We start from the raw sequence: 24275 nt of genomic DNA, 5'->3' as shown, positions 1-24275 counted from the left end.
AATCTTACAGGTGCCAAAGAGCTGCAGAAAGCATGCCAACTGTGCACAACTGAAATCTTCAGAGCCGAAGCCCAGAGCAGCTTTACAGAGGCTCTGACAGGCCTGATACTTGAGACAAAGTAAAAGCAGGGCTGGTATGCTCTATGATCCCCAAGTACACAGGACTGATGGAAGCACAGGATGCCACTGCATCTTAGCAGAGCCAGGAGTTGCAGTATGTTTTCATCATGAAAACACCAACATCCAGGTGACTTAGTACAAAATGAGACCCTGAGACGTCAGGCATTTTTTGTTTGCATTTCAAGAGTACCAAAAGGAATGCATTCCCTGGATTGGGACCCAGCCACCTAGGAAACAATTCATGTGCAGAAAACTGTAGAAGCCTGCAATTTATCAGAAGGTAAACACTGTCTTCTCAAACATCTTGAGAGTGATTTCTCCATCGCAGATGACATTACATGCCATGATTAAAAAAATACATCCTTTTCAAATGCCTGCTTCTGACATGATCTTGCAGTCTGAAATTTGACAACAGTTGGGATGAGACCTGGACAAAAGCAGACACAAACAGCAGCCTTAGGTAATCAATGAAAGCCAAGCATGCAGCCCAGTTCTCACTGTTTTTCTGCTTCTTTGAAGGCAAAAAGAGGTGATGGGGAGCAAAGGGGAGGGCAGGAATACAAAACAGCAGAACATAGAATAAACACCGATGAAAAAATGGTTTTTGAGAAATGATTTACAACTAGTCAGGAACTACCTATAGCAGAAGTTCTATCAAGCCAAAGATCTGAGAGGAACTGAAGAATTCTTCCACAGCCTCTAAACAAGTCTGAGAAAAAGCAGGGCAAATATGCAATGCATGGGCATTACTAAGACAAGACGCTTCCAGTTTGGATGCATAAACAGAGGAGGTGTTTATGCAGTAAGTGTTTAAGACCAGCAACCCAGTAAAAACCTTTAGTAACACAAGCAGAAGGTTTTATGAGCTTGTAACCAAAGTCATAGACTACTATTCATTTTTTGACAGTTGAACCGTTAGGTTCATATACTGAAGATAGTTAGGACATGTAGAAAACTTGCTCGTTATTTTAATTTTGTGATTAACTTTGTTTTCTAGTCAGCTGTACACATTCTTTCACTTGCTTTTGCATCTTTCTGTGTTCTGGTAAGAATGAAAACTAGAAGGAGGAACTGGATACATTACTGTCCTCCTCTTTATCACTCCGTATTTATTGACACTCTTCAACCTTAACCTCTCACCTTCTTTGAGATGATTAGTGACCAATTTAGAAAGCAGAGACTGAAACTTTTAAGCTTCCACATCATACACTGAAGCAGCACACATGCAACTCTACATAAATAACCTACTAGGGACTTCTATAGCGGCCTCTGAATCTGCGATCTCTACTTCTAGAACGGCTGCGTCTGCGTTCTTTGCTTCTGCTCCGTTTCCTTTCCCGGCTTCTGCTCTTTTTCCTTTCCCGATCTCGGCTCCGTTTGCGTTCCTTACTTCTGCTCCTCTTCCTGTCATGGCTTCGACTTCGGCTCTTGCTCTTTTTTCTCCTGAGAAAGAAAAATACAACTTTGGTTACACATGTAGCTCAGTGTTATTATTTACCTCACACTCCACAGTTCCTCTAACCTGAGGTCACAGACATGATAGGAAGAAGTTTCTACCTGTTGGTATTTATACAAGTTTCTTTTGTTAAATGGGTGGTTAAGCATGTCAGCAATCTTTTAAAATTCATCATGAGCAATATAAAGTGCTTCAAAGCACTTTTTTATTTTAAATTTTGTAATCACTAAAGAATGCTTCCAGGAAGAGTAAAAGGACTGAAAAGATATTTCCTGCATTAGATCTAGTACATACTAAATGCGGTACTTCATGTATCTTTCAAACACCCTTTAAATACACCATCAAGATGCCAAGAATAAATTATATTTTTACAGCAAAGTAAAACAAAACACAATAAAAATAGAAAGGAAGAGGCAAGTCTGAGGGAAAGGAAGGTTGTTTTTTCTTGATACTTCCCTGCCATCAGTCTTAACACACTGCCTAAGAGTTTTGCTTCCTACTTGCTACTCCCACCCATAAGCCACTTGCGTTTCTAAGTCTGCGGCTCTTACAGGTTTGGGGCAAACTGCAGATCTTCATAATTTTAACCATTTACTTAGAATATTTAAACTTTCAAAATCTGTAAGTCAATTATACCTCATATCTGAAAACCAGTAAGCCACTATTCCATTCTTGACAGACTACTTTTGGGTTATTTGCAATTTATTTTTTTTCCACTCTCGCTCAGGCTTGGATCATAAAAATTTACAGTCTCCTAGTTTTTAAATTCTATATGTATGTATACATAAAACACATGTTAAACAGATGCTCAAGCAATTACTTAAGACAGTAATTCACCTCAAACTAAATTTTGGGAATGACCAACTTTGCTGCTAAACTTTTGAAATTCAAAACATCCTTTGCTATTGAATTTTTCCTCTCCTCCTTTTGGGCCTTCTGATTGCATACACCATCTTTTATCAAAGTGGTCACTCATACACTTAAAGACTTTCTATGCCACCACCCCCCTTTTTAAAAAAGTTCATCCCTGTTAGTTTACACATGGCCATAGAAAGTAAGACTTCTAGTTAGTTTCAATTACTAAAGTAAAAATCTCTCAGCTACCACATCTAACTGAGCCTAATAATCATTAGCAGCTTTTGCTCTCCATTCTCCACCTAGGAAGACCTGTTAAAACTATCTTAGTATTTATCTCTCAAGAGAAACATTTTGTGATTTGGTTTTAAAAACTGGAATATTTCATTTTTAATTGATTACTTATCTACAATACCCCACCAGTTTCTCTAATGTTTTTGTATGGACAGAGAAGCTGCCGCATCAAAACCCGATATTCAGAAGCTTCACAATCTCTGATAAGATGACACCACTCAGAAATCCAGAATGATCAGCATCAATATCACTTAACCACACTTCCTACTGTAATGCAGTTTGTGACAGTTAAGCAGACACAGTCTCTCCCTCCTAGGATCCATCACTTACCAGTATCTCCCTAAGTTAAAACCCTCAAACACTATCGTAATAGCTCCAGAAATACTACCTGTATCTCAATATATTGGCCATTACCAGTAACTAATAACTGCAGCTAGTCTTCAGTAAAGACAGCAACTTTTCACTATCCAGCTGTGAGCTGGACCCTCTTTGCATGCAAAGACTCCTAACAGTCAAGATCCACATTCTGCCTTCCAATCATGATTAAACTGGACATACAGTACAGACAGCTAGTAAAATTGCAGATTCTTAATCCTTCCAATTTCTAAAACAGAAATTTAGTATGATTTGACAATTATTGAAAGCTGCACGCTGAATCTGTTATTTTTTAGTTGCTGATGTTTGCTGCGGATTATGGTTTTCCTGACAGTTTGATTCTTCTTTTCAGTATTGTCCAACTGAAGTAAAGAAAGAATATCCTCTAGACACTGACACTCCAAACAATTGATAAGCAAAGCAAGAAGTCTTGTAAAGCCTATACACACCTTAGTCTTCAGCAACAGACTACACTGTCGCAAGTCACATACAAAATGGTGTGGTTCATTCTTTAAAAATTTAGGGGAACAACAGCTGTATCAAATCAAAATTCTGAGACAAAAAGCTTCATACTATCAGAGAACTGCAGTACAAGAATAACTAACCTTCTAGCAATTGCTAACTCGAAAACTGAAATGGTGAGATACCACAGGAGCAGCATTTCTGAACAGACATGAGGGTACAATTAGGAAAGTGGAAAAAAGGTGAAACTCCACACAGCAAATAACATTGCAAGACTAAGAGTAGCAAAACACCTTGACTTTCTTCTATTTTACAATAATATAATTTTTTTCTAAACTTAGTTTACTGTTTTTCTGAATTAGAAATACAAACTCGGAGCATACAGGTCCAACCTGAAAATGGGACCATGGGCAGAAAGGCAACAAATGTCATTGCTTTAGTCTTAGCGAGGTTACAGCAACTAAGGAAATGAACTGAAATACGTTCTAGTATTCTTATCATTCTACCATGAACCAAGGTCAGAACCAGTTCTAAAACCACTGCTTTTCTTTCAGATCCCAGTTTATATTTTGAGACTAGCCATCCAGATAAAAGCAGGGTTTTACATGCCATATATATGTATTTTAAAGCAATAAAAATTCAGAACTTAAAAATATTGGGAGCAGCTGCTTTTGATGGGGTTTTAGGGGTCTCTATTTAAAATGAGAATGATGTTCACAGTATTGTTTAGAACGCAGATATAAGGTATAATCAATTTTAGATTATTAGATTCCAGCATAAAGTCTATCATTGGAATTGGACTTCTCATTTCCCAAATATTTATACACCTGGGAAGAAATGTTCTTTGGATCCCTTCAGCATTTCATCTGTATGATTTCAGAAGATGACAACAGCATATGTGCCGACTTCTTAACTTAGCTGTATATTACAAAAACGCACTGGTTACTGTTTACTCAACTATCATATTCATAATTATTCTTCCTACATCAACTATCTCATCACCAAATGATGCTTGTAAGGTAAGGAATTTATTTTACAGACTTAAAAACCTTCCACTTATTTGGGGTATTTAAGAGACTCTTATGCAAGGCATTTTTCTTCAAATTTCTCATTTGATTCCAGACTGTTTGCATCATCAGCAGGTGTTCAGACCCTGGAACTACGCTTCCTGAAGAAAGTGGGCTTGTACTCTGGTTCTTTAAAAAGGTTATACTATAGTTTTATAAAATTTAAATTAGAAACAAGAAATTTAGACATTTTCAAAGGCGAGGGGGAATAGAGGGAGGTGATCCAACACCCTAAACCTTTTCAAGAAAGCAGTGGTATCTTTAAATGTTTTGCATTGTTCCAAATCACATAAAATTCTACACGAAATACATTTTTTAAATGCAAAATCTATTGCATTGCTAAAGCAACAAAAAAGAAATTCAATATGCTGAAACTACCAAGCCTGTATTTTCATCTGATGCTAACATTAAATGTTTCCACAACTTTGATGACATCAGTGACAAGGGCGTAACTACATTTGTAAACAAAAGAAAATTTCATAATTGCTGCAGTTGCAGCAATTGCAAGTATCAAGCTTTTCCATTTTATTTCCCTAAACACTACTGACATGCATTCGGAAATTTACAAAAATCAGCAGCCTCCCCCCAAATGTAGAGAATTGAGAAAATACTTACTTCTTGCTGCGTTCTTCATGGCCATTGGCACTGCTCAATTTGTTCTCATCCTAAGCAGGGTTGATAGAAGAACATCGTGAGGACGAAGTGGAAACATTTCAAGTGGTCAAAGGGTAATGGGAATAGGAATAAGAAAATACAAAACAAATTTTAATACTAAATTACTTATTTACAGTTTAATGTGGAAAGCTTTAAAAATTTAGGTAGGCATGTTTAACCACTTTGCTGCTTAAGTTTAAGTCATACAATTACAAAATACAAGACTTACATCATTTAAAAGTGTATATTAAATTGTAGATACTTCCTTACATGGTTTAGAGAGCAAGTTATCCTGTAGAATTCAGCACTCAAGTGGTTAAATGTTATTTCTATAAAATGTAAGAGGAAGTTTCAGGTTTGTGTTTGTGTGCCCCTCTGATCAGTACCAAGGCTACATCTCTGCCTAAGCCCCAGTGGCTACGCTAGCAGCCAGCCACTATGGATTTCCTGTGACCGATGCCATTCCCGAGATCTTCGCTCATTTTCGTTGAAGGGTTGTAAGAGCTTGATGTCACCTCTGTCACACATCTCGCCCTGAAGCAAACAGGGATTCACACTGCTTTAGTAACGTCGACTCCCAAGAAAGTCATCAATAATCCACCAGTCCAGCCTAAACATTCCCTATTTCCATACCTGTTTACATGGAAAATATCCATGTTAAACCAGGACACAAGAATTTTAACATAACAATTTACAAATTTCTCTTCAAGATTTTAATGTAACTGCTAAATATTACATAAACTAAATATACCACTTAAAACTTACAAATGCTCATCCAAAATTCACGACATGGTTGTAATAACACTGCAGAATAGACTAACAATAGCTGCTATATAAATTTGTATACTTGCTTTACAGTTTAATCACATCAGTTACATCAAAAGTACAATTCCTAAGCAACTTAAACTTAATATACATTTCTTGCGAAACCAGTGCTAAAGCATGCATAATGTTAACACTTCACCACCATTTGGTGAAAACCAAAAAAAGACAGTATTCATTTGCTGCTGGTTTAGGTAAAAGACATCACTACGCTAATTGATAAAATTTTTGCATAAAAATTGACATTTCCTAATTAAACAACTAGGACAGAAGAATACAAGAGCTTATTTTAGAATGACACCGCAGACTGTGATACTGTCTTTTACTTGCTAAGAACATTCTATTCAGGGATCCAAGAATTTCCGTAAATTCGTTCACTCAGCAATTGATTTCCATCTGCCCTGTTAAAAGATTAACCACCACCAGTCTTCTGCATTAAAAGCAAGTCTCACTCTTCTTGCACTGAGCAGACTGTTCAAATATTTACTTGCCATGGGACTGGTGAAAAGGTTATTCTTGGAACCCTGCTGTTTTCCCAAACCACTGCATTCACCTTGTTGCTATACCAAACTGGACCTGGCAATTTTAGGAGAGGTTTTTGGTTTCTTGGTTTTTTGGGGGTTTTTTTTTTGTTTTGCTTTTTTTTTTGTTGTTGTTTGGTTGGTTTTGGGTTGGGGGTTTTTTTGTTGTTGTTGTTGTTTTTTTTTTTTAAACCTAGGGGACCACGGTACAGCGATACGTCACTCAATTACTACCTTATGATTGACAGTTCACACTGGAATCAAAGGTGAATTCATGGGAGTAGAGGTGAGATATCGTTAGGCAAGTCTACAAAGAGAGATAGATGGGCATTTATTCATCACGCTGAAGTGAAACTACTGCACAATATAATTACATTAACAGTACATATTTACTTGTAAGTTACATGTAATGCATCTCCAATAAGATAAATCATGAGGGCTCCAGGGATGTTAGTTTACAGTTCAGCAGTAGTTTCATGAATAATGCTAAATTAAGGTAAACGGGACCTCACTGGCACATTTTTCTCACCTTCTTGTAGGGAGCTTCAAGCATTGCTTCAATATCAATATCATCAGCCATTTTTCAGGACACCTGAAAGAAGAAGCAAAATCCACCTGAGACGGAAAACACCCTTGTGCTTTATATTCCAAAGGCTTTTGCTTAAGAGGCCATCACTGCATTGGCTCAAATTCACAGAGCAGTGTCTCAGAAGACATTTCCAACAAGAACTGGAATGAAGCTTTGCCCAGCGAGATGATAAAGAATGTGACACAAAGCAATTATAGCTGCGAACAACAAAATGCTATTGAACACAATTAGCCAGAGGAAACCCCAGAGGTATTCCACCTATTTCTTTCAAAACAAAGAGCACAGATCATTTATGATACAGAAACACAGGTCTGGTGGCCATCTTGAGAAGTACTAGAGCTTGACCAAAGGACTCGAGAGATATGTAAAGAACACAGAACAAACATTCAGGCAAACCTGCGCACAGCTTCCTAGCATTTGCTACCATCACATTTACTAATCTGAAGACTTAAAGTGAACGCTATGGTCCTTTAAGAAATGCAGCCTCCTGCATAATGGGGGCCACAGAGGAAACAGTTATGATTCAAGCATTAAGAGCTACTAAAGCATACACAAGATCCATCCAGTCTGGAACTTCAGGTTTCAGACAAAAAAGATCCACCATGCCATGTAACACTAGTCACCACAAACTTTTTTTTTAATTGTTCCTCTTATTTTTCAACTTCAACCCCCTAATGTAATTTTGTGTTTATTATACTCTGAATCCCTCTGACATTTGATTTCCTTTCCCTCTGCAGGTATGCTATTAAGAATCTCTCAAGACTCTCTGCATTAAAGTATAGAGACTCAACTTCCTCAAATCTCTTAATAAAACACTTTCTCTCCTTTTTCTTTCTTAAACTCAAAAATGGCCAGGCCTCTAGATCCAAGTCAGACAGCCCAGGAGTGAAGATTTTCCTGCATGCGTGCCATAAAATGGATTTTTAATCATACAGGTTAATCCTTGCACCTTGAGTCACAGGCATTGCTGCAGAAACTGTGCTGTCCAGAGACTTGGCCAGTGAAATGAAATCGCTCCAACATTTCAAGATCCTTTAAGCTGTTCACTCATAACCTCATAACTGAGAATATTATACCAGAGCTGCACCACATGTAAGAATCAAGTCACTCCCCCACCCACATTTGACCATCACCCATTAATACAAGCAAGAGTAAAACATAACCCTTTAGCAATATCAGAGACCTGGAAGTTCATACTCAATTACTTAACCGAGGCACGCTAACCTCATTTTCAAGTTATTACCTCTTGGTCTATAGTACTATCACTTACAACTATAATCATCCTTATGTGTAATGTCTCAATTTTACTCTTTACTAGAGCACTTGCATTCAGCTTTTCAAGTCATTACATACATGCACAGAATTTAACCCACCGCTGCTCCACCAGTAGTTGGTATGAACAAGTACATCAGTATGATTAAGGACCATGAAAAAGCACCAGGCCAAACCCAGGATTCTACAAGAAAATTCCCACCGGTGACAACTCCCACCCACAATTACATTTTCATATGTGTAATTTAGCTAACATATCCAGCTACACCTGGGGTGGGATTCTTCATCCTTAAGAGGGGTGGCCAAAGGGGGGGGATGGCGGCCATAAGAGGGACCGCCAAATCATGAGTGGCATGGAAAAGTGAATAGGGACTGACTATTACTGCATTCACCCAAATAATAGGAGTGAATGAACTATCATCCGGTGGGTTCAAAACAAAGGTCCTTATTCACACAGCATTAAGCCATGGAATTCATTGTTACAGACCACTGTGGATGCTAACAAAGAAAATAAAAAACCAACCACATGCAGTGTTCAAAAAACCCAAAACAAAAAAGCACAAAAGTTTACAGAAAAAGCTTTTCATTAAACAAAGAGATGCCTTGTGACCCTGAACCACAACTAGCTGACGACTAAGAGCACACAGAGAGAAGTATTGCTGTACAATTGCCCTGCGTTTCTAGTCTTTCTTAGGCATTTACTGTTGGCCAGCATCACAGACAAGATCCTGAGTTACATGGACCTTTGGTCTCACCCCGTGCAATCTGTGCCCTTTGTACTCTGTACAAAACACTTTCATTGGTATAATACCATGTTTTTACCAGAATACCTTCTGTTCATGTAACACAGACCTACTACCAACTTTGTAATTCATGTAACGCATATAATGATGGTACATATAAAAGTTATTCTTAAAAAAAAAAAAAAAATCACAAATAAGAGTCCTTATTAATTTCAGAAGGAGTAGAAAATCATGACGTATTTTCAAGTATCTTCCATTAAACACTGAAGAAGCTCAAAATAATTTTCACAAAAACCTTTCAGCTTGCTCAAAAAAAGCTGCATATGCCTAACAACTCTGTAGAGAAAAAAAACCACAAAACAAAACAAAACAACAACAACAACAAAAAACCCCCAAAACATCAAAACAAGGAATGAACCACACCTGAAACTCTGTAGGTCTACAGAAAACCTAAAGGGACATGAAATTTACCACTACTGATCTAGCCAGTATTTGGAAGGCAGATTTCACCTTTTTTTGCCACGTAAAAGGAGTTTAAAAAGGCCCTCTCCTCGAAATCATTTGCTCTGGAAATTCCAAGAAATGACAACTCCACTCTTGCTTTGCAAGAAGCCTCCCGGAAAAGCATCAGGGAAGCTTAGCGAGCACGCCGACGCTTCGGGAGGGAAGCTCCGCTCTCGGCAGCACACGCGCCCCTGCGCAGCAGGTTCCCACCCGCAATCCAGGTTCCCACCCGCGATCCTCCGCACACTCCCTACGCGACCGAAACTTCACGAGTTCGGGTTCTCAAACACGCCGCTGCGCTAGAACAGACCCGCCCCGTTCTGCTGGGGCTCCTGACCTCCTCCGAGCACCGCACCTTACCCGCACCCTCCAGAGACCTTCGGCCCCTGCGCGGCCCGGCCGAAGCGCCACCCGCCCCACCGGCTGCCGAGCCCCGAGAGCCGCCCGCCCGCGGCGGCCCGGCGCTCCCCCGCCTCCCGCCGCTCCCCGCCCCGTCTTCCGACGTAAACAGCCCCGGCGCCGCTCCCCGCCGCTTCGCCCGGGCCCTGTCAGCTCCGGCCGCGACAGCAGGGCCGGAGCCCCGCGCCGGCCAGGGCTGGTCGCTCGGCACAGCGCCATCGTGGGGGGAGTCGGGGAGGGACAACGCCGCGGCGGGGACAGCGGATCCGCCCGCGGCGCAGCCGTCGGAACAACCCAAACCCCGCACGGCCAGGCCGCGGCCTCGGGGCGGGGGCAGCCCGCCGGGCGCTCCGGGCCCAGGGAGGCGCAGGGCAGACACCGGCGGGGCTGAGAGGAGTGGGGGTGGGAGTGGTGGCGGCAGCGGCGGCCGTCTAGGGCGAGGCACAGGGCCGGCCAGCCGGAGAGAGGCGACCGCGGCGGCGGGAGGGGCGCAGGCCTCCCGGGCGGCCCGCAGGCCAAGGCCAGGCCGCGGCTCGCCCAGCGGCGGGGTCCGCCCCCCCGCCCGGCAGTTACCTGCGCCGCGGGCGGGTGCTGTCCTCGCTCGGGCGCCCGAGGTCCAGCGGCGGCAGCGGCGGCTCCCGGTTCCGGCGCTGGCTGCGCTGAGGGTGGAGGACGGGCCCGAGGGCTCGGGAGCCCTCTCCAGGCGTCTAAACCTCAGATGGACGGCGCCGCTCGGCCAGCCCCAGGGCGGCAGGCGGCGAGGGGCGGCGCGACCGTGGCGGGCGGTCCCCGGACCCGGGCTGGGCCCCGGCTCTGGCAGCGGCGGCTGCTCCCCGAAATGGCGCCCGCCGCGTCTCGCTGCTGGCAGGCTCCGCGCGCGGCACGGGGGCGCCCAGCGCCCGGCGCAGGGGCTCTCGCGAGACGCAGGGCCAGACAAGGCCCCGCGCGCCCGCGCCCGCCGCCTCTCGCGAGACATCGCGCCCGGAAGCGGCTGCTCAAACGCTCGCGAGATTGGGGCGGACGGGCGGGGCCGTCACGCGCCTCCGCGCTCTCGCGAGAGCGCGCGCGCCCGCCCGGGGCGCGGCGGGAAGGTCAAAGGTGACCCGCGGGGGCTGACCCCCGCCTCCCCCCCCCCCCCCCCCCCGCCGCCGGGGCCGCCCGCCCCTCCGCCGGGGCGGCACCGGCGCCCCGCGCCGCCCCCGGGCCTCCGAGCCCCCTCCCTGGCAGGCGTGGGGCGCTGCGGCCGTCGCCCCGCCCGGGCCCGGCTCCCCCGGGCGCCTCCGCGGAGCTGTGGGGGCCGCGGGCGCCATCCCGCAGCCGGAGCGGGGCGGCGGGCCCGCCTCGCGTCCGAGAGCCCAGCGCGGTCCGGCGTGGTGGTTCAGCAGCGGGCCTGCGGGCCTCGAAGGACCTGCCTGTGGGCTCGGCGCCTCCGTCCCTCCTTTGGCTCGGGAGCAGCCAGGTCCGGGATCCTTCGGGGCCTCCGGGATCCTTCGGGGCGTTCCCGGGGGCCAGGGCCCTCGCGCCCAGCCCAGGTCAGGGGAGCCCCGTCCCGGTCCCTCGCCCTCCAGCGAACCTGCTGCAACTCCTCCTCTCCCCAGCTTTTTCTCTGCCGTGTGCCCCAGCCGCTCTCCTGGCCGCACACAGCTGTCTTGCCCTGCTTAGATGTATTTGCTGTGGAAAGTGTTATTTTTTCCCCGTCTTGAGCACCCCGTAACCGTAAGTGGTTTTGTAGTCTCCTAGCTCCTTAAATGCTTACTGCACTGTACAGTTGCTGGAATAACAAGAGTGTGTCCCGTGTAGACGGGCCGTTTGGCGCCTGTGTCCAGATTTCTACCAACATCTGTTACACCAAGAAACTTAACCCTTGCTGTGAAAGAAAACTAACACCTTTCTTGAGATCCCAGTTGACCCTTCTGCTAACATTTCCATCGAAAGCACGACGTCTTGGGCGGCAGCGCCAACTGAGAATCGTGTTGGGGATCTCACACCAAAGGAGGAAAGCCCTTTGCCTTCTCGAGAGGTGAAAAGAACTGAACTGTTGTGACAAACACAGAGTGTAAGTCCTGTCTGGGTCAGGAAGCCCCTGAGCTGCTAATGCTGGAACCTGAGAGCACAGGAGGAAGCATCCTACGTGCTTACCTTGTTGAAATACTTTTATCTTGTCTTGGGCTAAATGGGTGATGATGGTCTGGGGTAGCGTTCAAGATTTGCTGTTTCAAGCTTGTTATTTGTTGTAGGAGAGAGGGATAGAGCAGATTAGGTCAAAGATTGGGCAGGGGGGTGAAATTGTTTGTGTTCCTCCACGACTGATTCTTCTGATGTGACAATTTAACAGCGCCATTGGTCTGACCTTCCTCCCTTTGGCTGAGGGCTAGACAGGATTCATTAAGAGTAACATCATCTGAAGGTGTTACGGCTGTACTCTTCTGCCAGCAACTACACTCCCCTTAATGGGCCACCACTGTCTGACAGCTTTTTAGCCACTATAGTCCCAAGTATAACTTAAATTGCCAGTGACCTGGCGTTCTGGTGCGGCTTTTGGCCCAAGCCCCTGCAGATTGCTGGAGCCTTGAAGCTGAATGGTTTAACTCAGAAAGTAAGTAGTGTTTTGTGAAACAAAAGCCGCTTGTCTCATTCGCAGTGCTTTGTTTCCCCTGGGAGCCCACAAAATGGCTCATTTGTATTTAAATCTAATAATATGCAGCAAGTTTTGTCCAATTGTTCAACCTAGTGCAGATAACATTGAGTGGGTTTCCTGCTGAAGTCAGCACAAGATAAGCAATAATGGCTGGGGGGTTTAGGTTATTTCTTTTTTGCCCTACGAATCTGAAACAATGTAAAGAGAAGTTCTAAACAAACTTTGCCTCCTGAAATGATAATTTTGCTATTGCATTATAGAAATACTTAAGCCAATTAAGGTATAAGAACTCAGGCCCATGGATTTCCGAATGAAAACCTGTTTTCGCAAAACTCCCAGGCTACTGTGTCCTTTAATGTCATTTCTAACAAAGTTCCTGAAATGTTAATAGCCTAAAAAGATCCTGAAGCTCTTGCACAGAGTTTCCAAGTCTTTGTAAGCTGAACTGGTCAACTTAATTGAGTTTGGGACATTTAGGGAAAATGAGCTGTTTAAGAATTTTTAAAAAGTATGACTATAGCAGGTCTATTCCAACCTAATATTTTTTGTACAGGTTGGTTGTAAAGAAAATTAATAATTTTCTCACAGACAAAATGAGGTTTATTGTGGTTGCTCCTGTGGCACCGCACTGGCTGCGTGTCCCTCACCCCACTGCTGTCACTTGCTGCTTGTTAGCGCTGCTCCCCGTCAGCCGCCCGAAGGTCGGGTCTAACCAGCTCCGTGTTCCTTGTTCCCTCATCATATGATTGCAACTTAAGTATGTGCTTAGGCTCATGTTGGTGGATTTCGCCAAGGATTCTCTCTCCCATTGTTTGCCTATGGAGCCGGGCTCTGGAAGGAGTCCACAGACCTGTCTTTTTTTGTCTACTCCACTAACACACCCCTCGCCCTTGGCTGATGCCCGGGTGGTGTGGGAGGAAGGATGAACCCAACACACGTAGGGCTGGGTACTTACAGACGGGGTGGGGGTGGCTAACGGGGGACCTCAACTGGCAAGCAGCTGCACGAGCTCCGTGTCCAGCACCGGCCCTGGTGTATTGTAGAGCTGCCCTGGCGTCGAGTCAGCTGATGGGCGTTCAGGTCTGTCCATCAGCTGTGGACGTTCAGCTCTGCAGGGCTGTTGGCGCGGTCGCTACGCGCGTGGCTGGATTCACCTCTGGAGCTGACGGGAAGGCCAGTGGGAAGCTCTCAGTAACACATTTCCTAACAAAAGTTTTCCCGGTTGTGGGATGGCTTGGTCCGTAGGAGAGACTGGCTCTCACTGCAGTGCCGTGGGGGGAACGCCAGCCATCGCTGGTGTTTCTTCACCGTCCCTGACTCGGCTACAAGCGCCAGGGCGTTTGCTTAACGGATGTTCCTGGGGAGGCGCAAAGGGTCTGGGGTGGGGGCGGGAGTCGTCGGTGTTACCCCGCGCTGCGGCTGGTGGAAGGGAGCTCGCAGAATTGACGAATAAAGAGGGGGAAAAAAAGTAGGTGGAAGCAAAAGGAGCGCTCCTTCCCACACCGGGAGTCGAACCCGGGCCGCCTGGGTGAAAACCAGGAATCCTAACCGCTAGACCATGTGGGACCGCACGCTCAGTGCCGCTGCCGCGCCGCCTGCTGCCTGCGGCGCCCGCCTGCGCCCGCGCCGCCGGCCGAGGAGCCGGGGGGGCCCGCTCGGCCTGGCCCGCCCCCCCCGCAGAGGCTGCGGGCAGCCGCGCCCGGGGGCTGCGCTGGGCGCGCTTGGGCGCGTTTCCCCCCGCGGACGCGCCCGAACGAAGTCACCAACCCTCGGGATCGGGGGTTGCCGGGAGGGTCTCCCCGGGAAGGGCTCAGGCAGGCGTCCGGGGGCGGGTCGTGGGGGCCGCGAGCGGAGGAGTCGGGCTGCCGACACTTCATCAAGTCACAGGGGAGCTTTTGCACTAAGTGAAGAAGACTGATGTGCAAAACCCCACAACATTTAGGTTCGTCCTTCCCTAAGCCATTGCAATTCTCTTAGTTAAAAGGTGGGGATGGCGGCTGACAAAACTGAAGGAGGAGGAAATGGCAAATGGGAGGATGAGGAAATGAAGTCCGGCCTAAAAAGGTACAGAAACTGGGTAACAGCCATGAACGTGCTTCTGTACGAATTCTAGCAATCAAAAAATAAGGTGGAACAACTGGACTACCCAGTTTTGACTGAGAACAACCTTATCAGAAATAGGTGCAAGGCAGATAATCAGCGGGACGCTGCAATAGCAGGCGACAGATTATACGGGAAGAACTGACTAAATTGTGCTTGTGGAGCAGAGATGCTGGATGCCAAAGAAACTTTGGAGTCAATGTGCCTAAACGATTTTAATCTTCCGACATGTAACACTGAACCCCTATAGTTAGAAAATTCACACCTAAATAGGCAAAGGGGAGTATTAGGACCACTGTAGTGAACAGTCTTCAAAGCCAGTGGTGGTGACAGTGATATATTTAGGAGATCAGAGAGGCTGCCGAGGCAGAAAACATTATCATAATGAAGAGTCTCCAATTACCCCCACATTAAGTGAGTAAATGTCACATCAGCATATGATGTACTTGCTACATTTTAGATACCACAAAGGCTTGATTTTTGGAGCAGCTGGTTGGAGAACATAAAAGAAGCAACTGGGTTTAGTGCTGAGATGTGTGAGGGGCTTCATTCAGAACCGTGCTACGAAAAAAGCTATGTGTAAGAGTGAGTATAATGTATTCAATCTGGTATCATTAAAAGAACAACAGCAACAAAGAAATTCCTCCCAAAAGAGCTTGTTAAAAAATAAATGAGCCAAAAGGATAACATGCTTGTAAGAAGCATGGAGATTGCTAAAATGGCTCAGAAGAGTTTATATCACCAGGAGGAAAAAGGCTAAAAATAGGCTGGTATGGCTACAAAGCACTGTAAAGAAAGCTATTGAAATATTAAATTAAAAATAAAATACCCTTCAAAATGTGAAGCTGGTGCAGACCATGTCTGTATGCCAGCAGAGAAGATCCTGAATAGGTTCCAAGGTGTCAAATGGATCTGACGGTAACTGCATAAGGTAGATCTGAGCAGATCCCGTTTCCTCGCGTGGATCCCAGCTGCAGCCCACCGGCCCACACGAAGTTGCTGTGGTATGTGCTAAGGACATGGGGAGGGTCTGGCTGCCAGTCAGAGGTCCTTCCTTTTTTGGCAGGAGATGATCATAGTCCATCTCTGTGAGATGAGAGGCAATTTGCTCCCCAAGGATTCAGCACCACTGGTGGAGAGATTTGAGCTTCTCCCATGCATCAACCTGCCCGTCATCAGCCTCTCTTCTAGTCTCAGCGCTGGACAATGCTCATTCTCCTTCCAGAAGCTCTGGGGAGGTGTCAATAGAAGGAGCAGCAGTGCCAGCACCTACACCCCTCCACCTCTGCTTGCCCAGGAATTGTATGTTGAGGGAAGGGGGAACGTCTCCCTTTATTGACCACTCCTGGAGATCAGGACACTGGGGGAGGCAGACCTTCAGCTTCATTTAGACTGGCTATGTTCGTGCTGTTATCGTACCTGCCCATGAAGCTGTTCTCAGGGCCCCCAGGGCGCTAACAAGCCCTTATAGCTCTGACCAGCCTCACCTGGGGCTTGCACCCCAACCCTGCCCAGGAGCCCCAATTCAGATCAGCCCTGGGCCCTCAGTTCCCATCTGAGCTGTGTTGGAGGTGTGCTTGTCTCCAATGCTCTCACCGATGTGCCCATGCCCATGCCCATGGCCGTGCCCAGCCCTGGGTCTCTCTGACCCTGACCTGCAGACTGCCTGCCTGACCTGGCCTTGGCTCTGCCTTGTCACTGCGGACCTGCACGGCTGTCACTGGGCTGTGTCTGACCCCGGTCACCATCACTGGCCTGATCCTGACCCTGACCTGCAGACTGACTTCCCAGGTTGACCTCAGACCTGTCTCATCCCCACGAGCCGCCCGACAGTCTGGGCTCCGGGCTGCCCCATGGGAGTGCTCCGGCATGGTGGGGCTGACTGTGGCCTCCTACAGATGTGCTGTCATGAGGGATTTCCTGGGGCTTGCATCGAGTGGTCCCCTGAGACACTGCTCAGGCATAAGCCCAAGCATTTCCTCTCTCCTTTAACAACAGCTGTTCACAAAGGGCGGCCACGGAGGTACTTGGACAGAGATGCAGCACCCAGCCTGTGTGCACAGTACTCAAACTAAAATACAAGAACCTGTTCGTTGAGTCGGTCTGCTTAGTAGATATCCAAGTTGTTTAAAAAACTAGCAAAGAACAGCTTTCAAAGTGGTTTGCCTAAAGCTGAATACCTGGTTGCTGAGAGGAACCGAGCTTGCCTGACAAAGTCAGTGCAGCAAATGCAAGCAGGGACGTTTTGGCATTGTAACGCTGGCAACCACAGGTTCAGAAACTTAACTTCTCCCTGTGGTTACGTGGTAGAGCAAAAAACTTGCTGCCGTTCCTACTGACTTCAGCAGGAGCATGGTTGGTCCTCAAACCCTTGACTGTATGAGAAAAGATAAAAGATAAAGACTAATAAACCACTTCTTGCACTCATTATAGGACTTTTTGTTACCAGTGTGTATTAGTAAGCAGGCGGTGTGCAGGCAGAACTCAAGACACTATCTGAGGGCAAAAGGGATTAAGTTTAAGTTTTAAAAAATCAAATCTGTATTATTTCACTGAAAGGATACGGTGATAAATAAAAACCTGCAGATATTTCAGTTGGGGACATCTATAAACAACAAAATGGAGCAAATTTTTTTGTGATAGTTAAGAAGAACAGGAATAATGGGATGAAGCTGAGAAAACTTAGGCATATTATAATGCAAAACACCCTGACTGGATCTCAGATAGATGTCTGAACAGTCACCCCAGGAGACAACAAGGCCAGCAAGAAATAATCCCAGAAGAGCCTCTGCACTGGTGATAAATGGCGTAGGTGACCTCGCAAATCCCCGTCTTTCTTTAACTCTGGAGTCCTGACTGTGGGACTTTCCTTCCAGGTTTCTCACAGAAATGGGGATTCAATTAATTTGTCAAGGCTTGTAAAAAAAACCCATCAGACTGCAGGATTAGCTTGAGGAATTACAGGTTCTGTCTGTGGCTAAAAAATAAACTCAGTTCTTGGCAAGTACCTACAACAATATTACATTGTCTGGCTCAAACATCAGCCACAGCAAAGCCAGACGGGTCAGGCAGCTCGTGCAGCCTGGTGGGAGAGGGAGCAGCGAGTTACAGTGAGATGGGACAGCTGTGTCACCACCGCCCACGCTGCTGTTTGGGTGCACGTGGCAGTGCCAGCTCAGTCTCGTGTCATTGGCTTTGGCCACCCGCCTCTCCGCAAGTGTCCTCTGCTCTGGGCAGCTGTCCCCCAGCTCAAGGCAGCTGATGGTGGGACTCCTGTAGCCAAACCACACGCAGTTTCATGTTTTCCAGTGTATAACATCTCCTGCGGTGAGCACCATTGCCCAACTCATGCGTTTGGACTGATTGGTAAATCCTTAGAGGACATAGATCGAAAGCAGCAAAGCTCTTACCAGACACAAAGAGGTGTGAGAGGCTGTGATAGAGTAGAATTCCCTTAGGAACCTGTAACTGATGTGGCGGCAGGGACATACGCACCTTATTTTGTGGAGGTTTCGTCCCACAGGAATTTTGAAGCAAGGCAGGCAAACCTCTGCTGTGGACATTTTCCTGACCTTCATTGCCAGGAGCCTCAGAGTTTGGCTCATAGAAAGTGACCTGGGAGCATGGACTTCCCTTCCCGTGTCTGCCTAGCTTTGAGACAAGGACTACCCAGGACAGCAGAGTTGATCTCCTGGTTCACAAGAGACATTCCCACCTCGACCCTCCTCCCCTGTTCTTCTCTCCTCCTGGCCCGTTCTGGTGTGTGGCTCTGCTCCTCATCCTCATCCCAGTGCTCACCTGATCATCCTTCAGGCCAGTTCAGGTTACTAGCCTGGCAAAACACCACTCACGTCTGTTTTGTGCCAGTTTAACAAGCTAATGTGGTTCACCCAGGCTCAGATGAACACCAGAACCAAGACTCAGAGCAGCAGGAGGAGAAGGACTTGATGCATGGGGAGCCCTCAGCTCAGTTCAGCCATCTCACCCACTGCACACTTTTTTCCCCTCTAAGGGCTTGTAATCATTGTATCTGATGCTCTTCCCCTCTTTGCAGCTCCCCTCTAAAAAGGCAGAGCTCCTCTTTGCTGTGGGGAGCAGTAACCCCTGCTAGAGCTCACCCTGTAGCTTTGTCAGCAGCCAGGGAGCCGTGGTAGCAGGGAAGATGGCAGAAACCTCTCCTGTATGTTTTTAGTCACAATCTGTTTTAGAAAGCAGGAGAGGAAACAAAGAGCATTTGCTGCTCCATCTGTTTCCGCGTCCCGTGCTGCTAAGGTTGGGTTACAGCCAGCTGCTGCCATTGCCAACTGGTAATGCGATAGCATGACTGCTTACTTTGCAAGGGAGCTAAAGACGGTAAGATGGAAAAAATTGGGACAGGATGATTTTAAAAAAGCCCCATTGCAGAACATCTGCCTTGTTACATAAATTTACATCATGCCCACTATAAAAAAACCTGCTGATTGCTGCTTAAAAACATGTATTTTTACAAATGGCCAAATATCTCCAACCAGCTTTTTCCAAAGGACAGTCCTGGGCTATTCGATATCTTCAGTCAGCTTCAAAACACAGACAGGGTTAATTAAGAACAGGGATGTTTTTTCTTTGCCTCATACATGCTAAGACCATTTGTCAGAGAGGACTCTCACAGCGCACAATCCAGAGAACCACAGCCAGCAGCTCCTGCATCCAGGTCAGCCTGGTCCTGTTCAATAAGGTATTTGAGACATTTGATACAAGATGTCTGTGCTCTGAAATAATGGAGAATTCACATCTGCCTGCCCAGCTCGAACCTCAAGCCCCTTGATACAGAATTACAGATGTGTTGATCAGAAGGGACCTTTGCAAGGTGTTAGCCCAAACTCTTGCTTGAAGTGAGACCATCACCAACACTAGATCAGGTCAACCATGGCTTTGCATTGCCAAACCTTGAAAATCTCCAAGGACAGAGATCCCATCACCTGTGTGGGTGAACTGTACACCCTGGTCAACCTAGCATTTTATCTTGTTTCCTGTTGCAACAAAGAGCTGCCCACGGTGAGAAATCTTGCCCACATGTAGGCACTCACAGTAGTAGCTTGGTAGTAGTTTGACCTATTTAACATACGGCTTTCACAGTACAGAACATTTTCTGGTATTATTGGCTCCTTCAGTACAAGAGTGCACAGAGCTGCTCCTGCTCCTGCTCCCCCTCCCAGCCATGGGGGCTCGTGGTGCCGGGGCAGTAGGAGGTGTCAGACAAGCTGGAGACAAGATGACAGCACGGCAGTGCCATATACCCATCATGCAAGAGGAGCAGAGCAGGTTCGGTGATGGTAACCAGGATCAGCCACGGTCGAGTTGACTGCTGACCCAGCTGATGGGTCGGGGTCAGCAAGGTGCCAGGCCTGGCACAAGCTTCACTGGAATGTAGCTCAGGCAGGGCCAAGGGTGAGGACCTGAGCTTAAATGCAGCTCTCGAGCAGAGCAGGGAGCCCCTGATGAAGCGTCTCCCAGCTCATCCTCCCACCATCGCTGGTGCCCTGGAAGGCTGATCCAAGGTTGCAGCTGCTCCGGGTCAGTGCTGGCCGTAAGCCCAGACACCCAAACCCTGCCAAGCATTTTAGGCGTCTACTCCCAGTATCACCAGTCTCTCCTCAACACAGGGTTTCTTCACACCTGACTGGAGCTGTTACTCCCCCCTTGCTGTATATGGAGACACATACTGTGGGGCTGGTACTGGGCTGGGCTGGTCCAGTGCAGTCCAGTTTGTTAACAGAGACAGAGCAAGGACAGTGCCCGCTGGCCCAAACCTCCAGGGCAACATGCTGGCTGCGCTTACAGCTGTTAGCACATCTGCCTGGGCATTGCCCCATCTCCCCAGCCCCAGTATGTGCGGGCAGGGCAGCAGCAGTGCAATACCGAGCTTTCCTTACCTTTAGCATCACCAGACCCACAGATGAGGAAGACCCCTCATGCAAGGTCCTTCACCTGCTATTTCCTGATGTGGAGTGCGTGCACAAGTACGAATGTCCACCAGCTGAGCAGCTTCATGAAAGGGGGGTGGGTGTACAACTCCAGATAGTTTCTTCCACCTGGGAGCAGCATCTGAAGAAACGATTCGAGCATGATCTCAGGGAGCTGGCTCCTTTTGCAGTTTTTCAGTGACAGTTGTAGGAAATATCCTTCAGCCAAGAACAGGCAGCGAGGGGATACTTTGACCTGGAAACATTGATCATACATCTCTTAATTCATCTTACAGTGATCTAGCATTCACAGCCTCACAATTCATGAAGGCTGTTTCTTCTTGTAGGCAGTGTGGTTTTGTTATTAGCAAAAGATCCAGGGTTTATAACCCTCGGTTCTCAGATGTCTTTGCCATGCTCCCAAAGACTGTCCAGACACTTCATATTCACCTTCTGCTGCCATCTTTGATGTATTGACGGCAGGCATCATGACTGGTGGGCTTCATCTCCCATGTATGTGTCACAGAGTGACCCACCTGTATCTCTGGATGTTATTGTATCTCCTTGTGTTATTGTACCAAGTACCACTAGTAGAAGTTTTCCTCAGCCCATGACTGCCTGAGCTGTGAAAGCCTCTGAAAAAGTCACTGCAGGGGTCCCACAAAAGAAGGTTTTCCCTTAGCTGCTTAATTTTTCCCCTCTGGGATTTCTCTCCCCCTCCCTGAGTCAATGGTGTTGACACAGCTCATGTCCACCACCGCTCCCTGGCTCTCCCGAAGAGGTGGACCCTGGTCTGGCAGCTTTGCACCTGTGTGCACGTCACAGCCCAACAACCATCTATCGTGCCTGGTAATTGAACCCTCTTTCATCCAGCTTTCCTATTCCAGCAGTGGGGATCTCTGCTCCCAAGAGCGTCCTTGGTGCCAGCGGGTACATGACCATCCTCTGGTGGGGAGGTCCTGCCTTCATGGTGGTTTCCTTGCTCTTCATTTTGACGCCCTCCTGCTACATGACTTTGTGCAAGACAGCACAGGGCTGCTAGCCCATGAGTAGGACTGATCTGAGATGTCATCTCAGTGTGTCCTCTGCGTCCTTGAGTGCCTCCAGCTCGCCCGCTTTGGTCTCAAGAGAGAGGATCTCTTAGCGCGCTATGTGCAGAATCATGTCCCAAGAGTTTTAGCCACAGCAGCTAAGCAATGAAGTTAGAGGTCCTCTAGCAAGCCTGCCAGAGGTGTAGGTTGAAAACATCCCACACATTATCATCAAACCCTGAAATATGCAAAATAAAATGAGAACATTGCAGAAGAAATGAATGCTTCTCTGGTCCCTCCTGCCGCCAACTTCCCGTGCACCGCGTTGGGTCACTCATTTTGGGGGGCCCCTGAAGCCGTGGCTCTTGCAACCTCCCATCTCCCCAGATTCTATTTTCAGTCTGTCCAAAAGCTCTTGCTAGCACAGCAATGTCAACCAGGCTGTTAAAGCTTTTATACACCAAGTCTGTATCTACAAGAGCCCCTGAACAGAGACTGTTAGGCTGCTATAAGCATTTTCCCAGTATTGCCGTTTCCCTCAGAGGACAGGTACAGCCTTTATTGGCAAAGGTGAATAATATCTGCATCTCCGCAAGGAAAGCTGCCAATTTAACCACGTTAGAGCTACACCAACAAACTTTTGTTTCCAACACAGACCTGGTTTAACTCTTCCTTTCCTTCCCTGCTAGCCTATGCCTCGGTCCCCGAGCTTTGCAGCCCTGCAAAACTCAGCCTGCTCTCCCGCAGCACCACGGGCATCTCCAGCAGCTTTGCAGCCCCCGTGGGAGCCCCACTCTCCGCCGGCCCCCGTTGCACGGACCCCCCTGCTAAGCACAATGCAGCTGCGCATCCAGCCAGCGAGCGGAGTGGCCATGATCTCACTGTCTCTCTATTTGTTATTTAAAAGTGCAGTGGGACTTTCACATGAATGTCTTCAGATTAAGTTACTCTGAAGTTCTTCAGTAGTGCCAAAATGCCGTCTGCAAGAGAGCACCGCAAGTGCGGTATCGCTCTGTGCAGGGACCCATCTGCTGGCTCACCCGGGGTGATTAATAAGCTGAACAGACTCCTTTCTGACTGTAGCGGAAATTTGCTGCATGGTGTGATACGCGCCAAAAATCACTCTGTTAGTGGCAAAATCCACCAAGTATCTGCCAAGTCTTGCACCCCCAGTTAGAGGGGTCTGAGGCACCTGGGCAGCTCAACCCCCAGGATTTGCCTCTGCATGGGGTTGTTCCTATTCTGGAATAACAGGACCCTGTATGAAATTTGTTGGGAGCAGTGCCACATTGCAGCAGTCGCTGAGATAACAGGGGCTCTGCTGTGCCACCGTGCCAAGTGACATACTACAAACTGGTGGCTGACAGAAGCTGATCTAGCGGGGCTGACCTTTAGTGCACGGCTTGTTTATTCAGACTACTCATACTGGCCGAGGAGCAGGGCTCTACCGTTTCCTGAGGCCTCTGAATTGCTGTTCATATGCTGATGGTTGTTCTGTGCATGTGTGGGGGACACACCTGGTCTTCCTGCACAGCCTTGACCAGAGTACTATGTGCTCAGGATGCAGACGAACACAGAAAGCCCCCAAAATCTGCCAAAATTGCCAGGGCAAAAAAGAGGGCACGTCTGGGCAAACCCAGATCCGTGGCAGCCTTACACCATGGGCTGACCCAAGGCTCGTCATCCCACCGTGTGACCTTGCAGGGACAGCCCGGCATCCAGTGTAGACAAAGACATTTTCCTCTCTCGATGCTCCAGGCTGGTTCAAGTCCCACTTGCCGAAGTCTCGCTTTCCATTCCCGCTCCTGGAGGATGTCAGGAATAACAGAGGGCAGAGCAGCGCTGTTAAAGCACCGCGTGCCGTGGGGGGCAGCTGCCTGTTTCGTGCCGTGGGGGGCAGCTGCCTGTTTGGACACCCCCTGCCAGCTCCGGGCGCAGCGGGAGGCAGTGTCGGGGTCACCCATCACGGGGACAAACAATTTACGGGGGCAGCTGTGATCCAGAAGCAAGCACAGGCTACATCTGGGACCTGCAGCAACCACAGTCTCCACGTGGTCCTGTGCCCCCCTAGCAGGGGGGCAGATGTGTGACCCGCCTGCGCTCCTGAGAGCCCCACAGCACCCGTGACGGATGGTACGGCTCCTGCCGCTAACCACGATTTTCCTCACAACCCTGGTCACGACAGCTGATCGTCGCCATTGACCTGTAGCTCAAATAATGCTTCAGCTTCTCCAAAACTGAGGTCCCGGCTCCGCCTCTCCCCTCCTCGTTTCCACCCCTCGGGCCGGGCAGGGGCAGGGCAGGGGCTCCGCGGCGCCAGGGGCTCGGCGGGCTCGGGAGGGCCCCGGAGCGGCCGCAGCCGCCGCCAGGGGCTGCCCTCGGCCCGCGGGCCCCGCCGCTGCCGCCGGCCCCGGGCGCCGCTGCCCGCCCC

General features: G+C 48.0%; 1 protein-coding gene and 1 non-coding gene across 7 annotated transcripts in view; both read right to left on the bottom strand.

Annotated features, from left to right (window-relative positions):
- The window catches only part of RBM39 (RNA binding motif protein 39), a 33386-nt gene extending 21790 nt beyond the window's left edge, over nt 1–11596 (bottom strand). For 2 of the 6 annotated variants that reach the window (XM_076351984.1, XM_076351986.1), the window contains exons 1-4: nt 10707–10983; nt 7156–7218; nt 5245–5294; nt 1369–1563 (exon numbers count right to left, since the gene is read on the bottom strand). In XM_076351984.1, the coding sequence (XP_076208099.1) occupies nt 1369–1563; nt 5245–5294; nt 7156–7206 (296 nt within the window). In that variant the 5' untranslated portion in view covers nt 7207–7218; nt 10707–10983. Of the gene's footprint in view, nt 1–1368; nt 1564–3705; nt 3764–5244; nt 5295–7155; nt 7219–10706; nt 10985–11545 lie in introns of those variants that run through there. The other 4 variants (XM_076351983.1, XM_076351985.1, XM_076351982.1 and 1 more) reach the window with 4 other exon arrangements.
- A 2669-nt stretch (nt 11597–14265) lies between these two features.
- On the bottom strand, nt 14266–14337 carry TRNAE-UUC (transfer RNA glutamic acid (anticodon UUC)). Its single transcript has one exon. It is a non-coding gene; the product is annotated as a tRNA-Glu (tRNA).
- Nucleotides 14338–24275: the final 9938 nt, after the last annotated feature.

Source organism: Aptenodytes patagonicus, chromosome 14 (assembly GCF_965638725.1).
Source record: "Aptenodytes patagonicus chromosome 14, bAptPat1.pri.cur, whole genome shotgun sequence".
Classification (NCBI taxonomy): Eukaryota; Metazoa; Chordata; class Aves; order Sphenisciformes; family Spheniscidae; genus Aptenodytes; species Aptenodytes patagonicus.
This window is presented reverse-complemented; position numbering and strand designations above follow the sequence as displayed.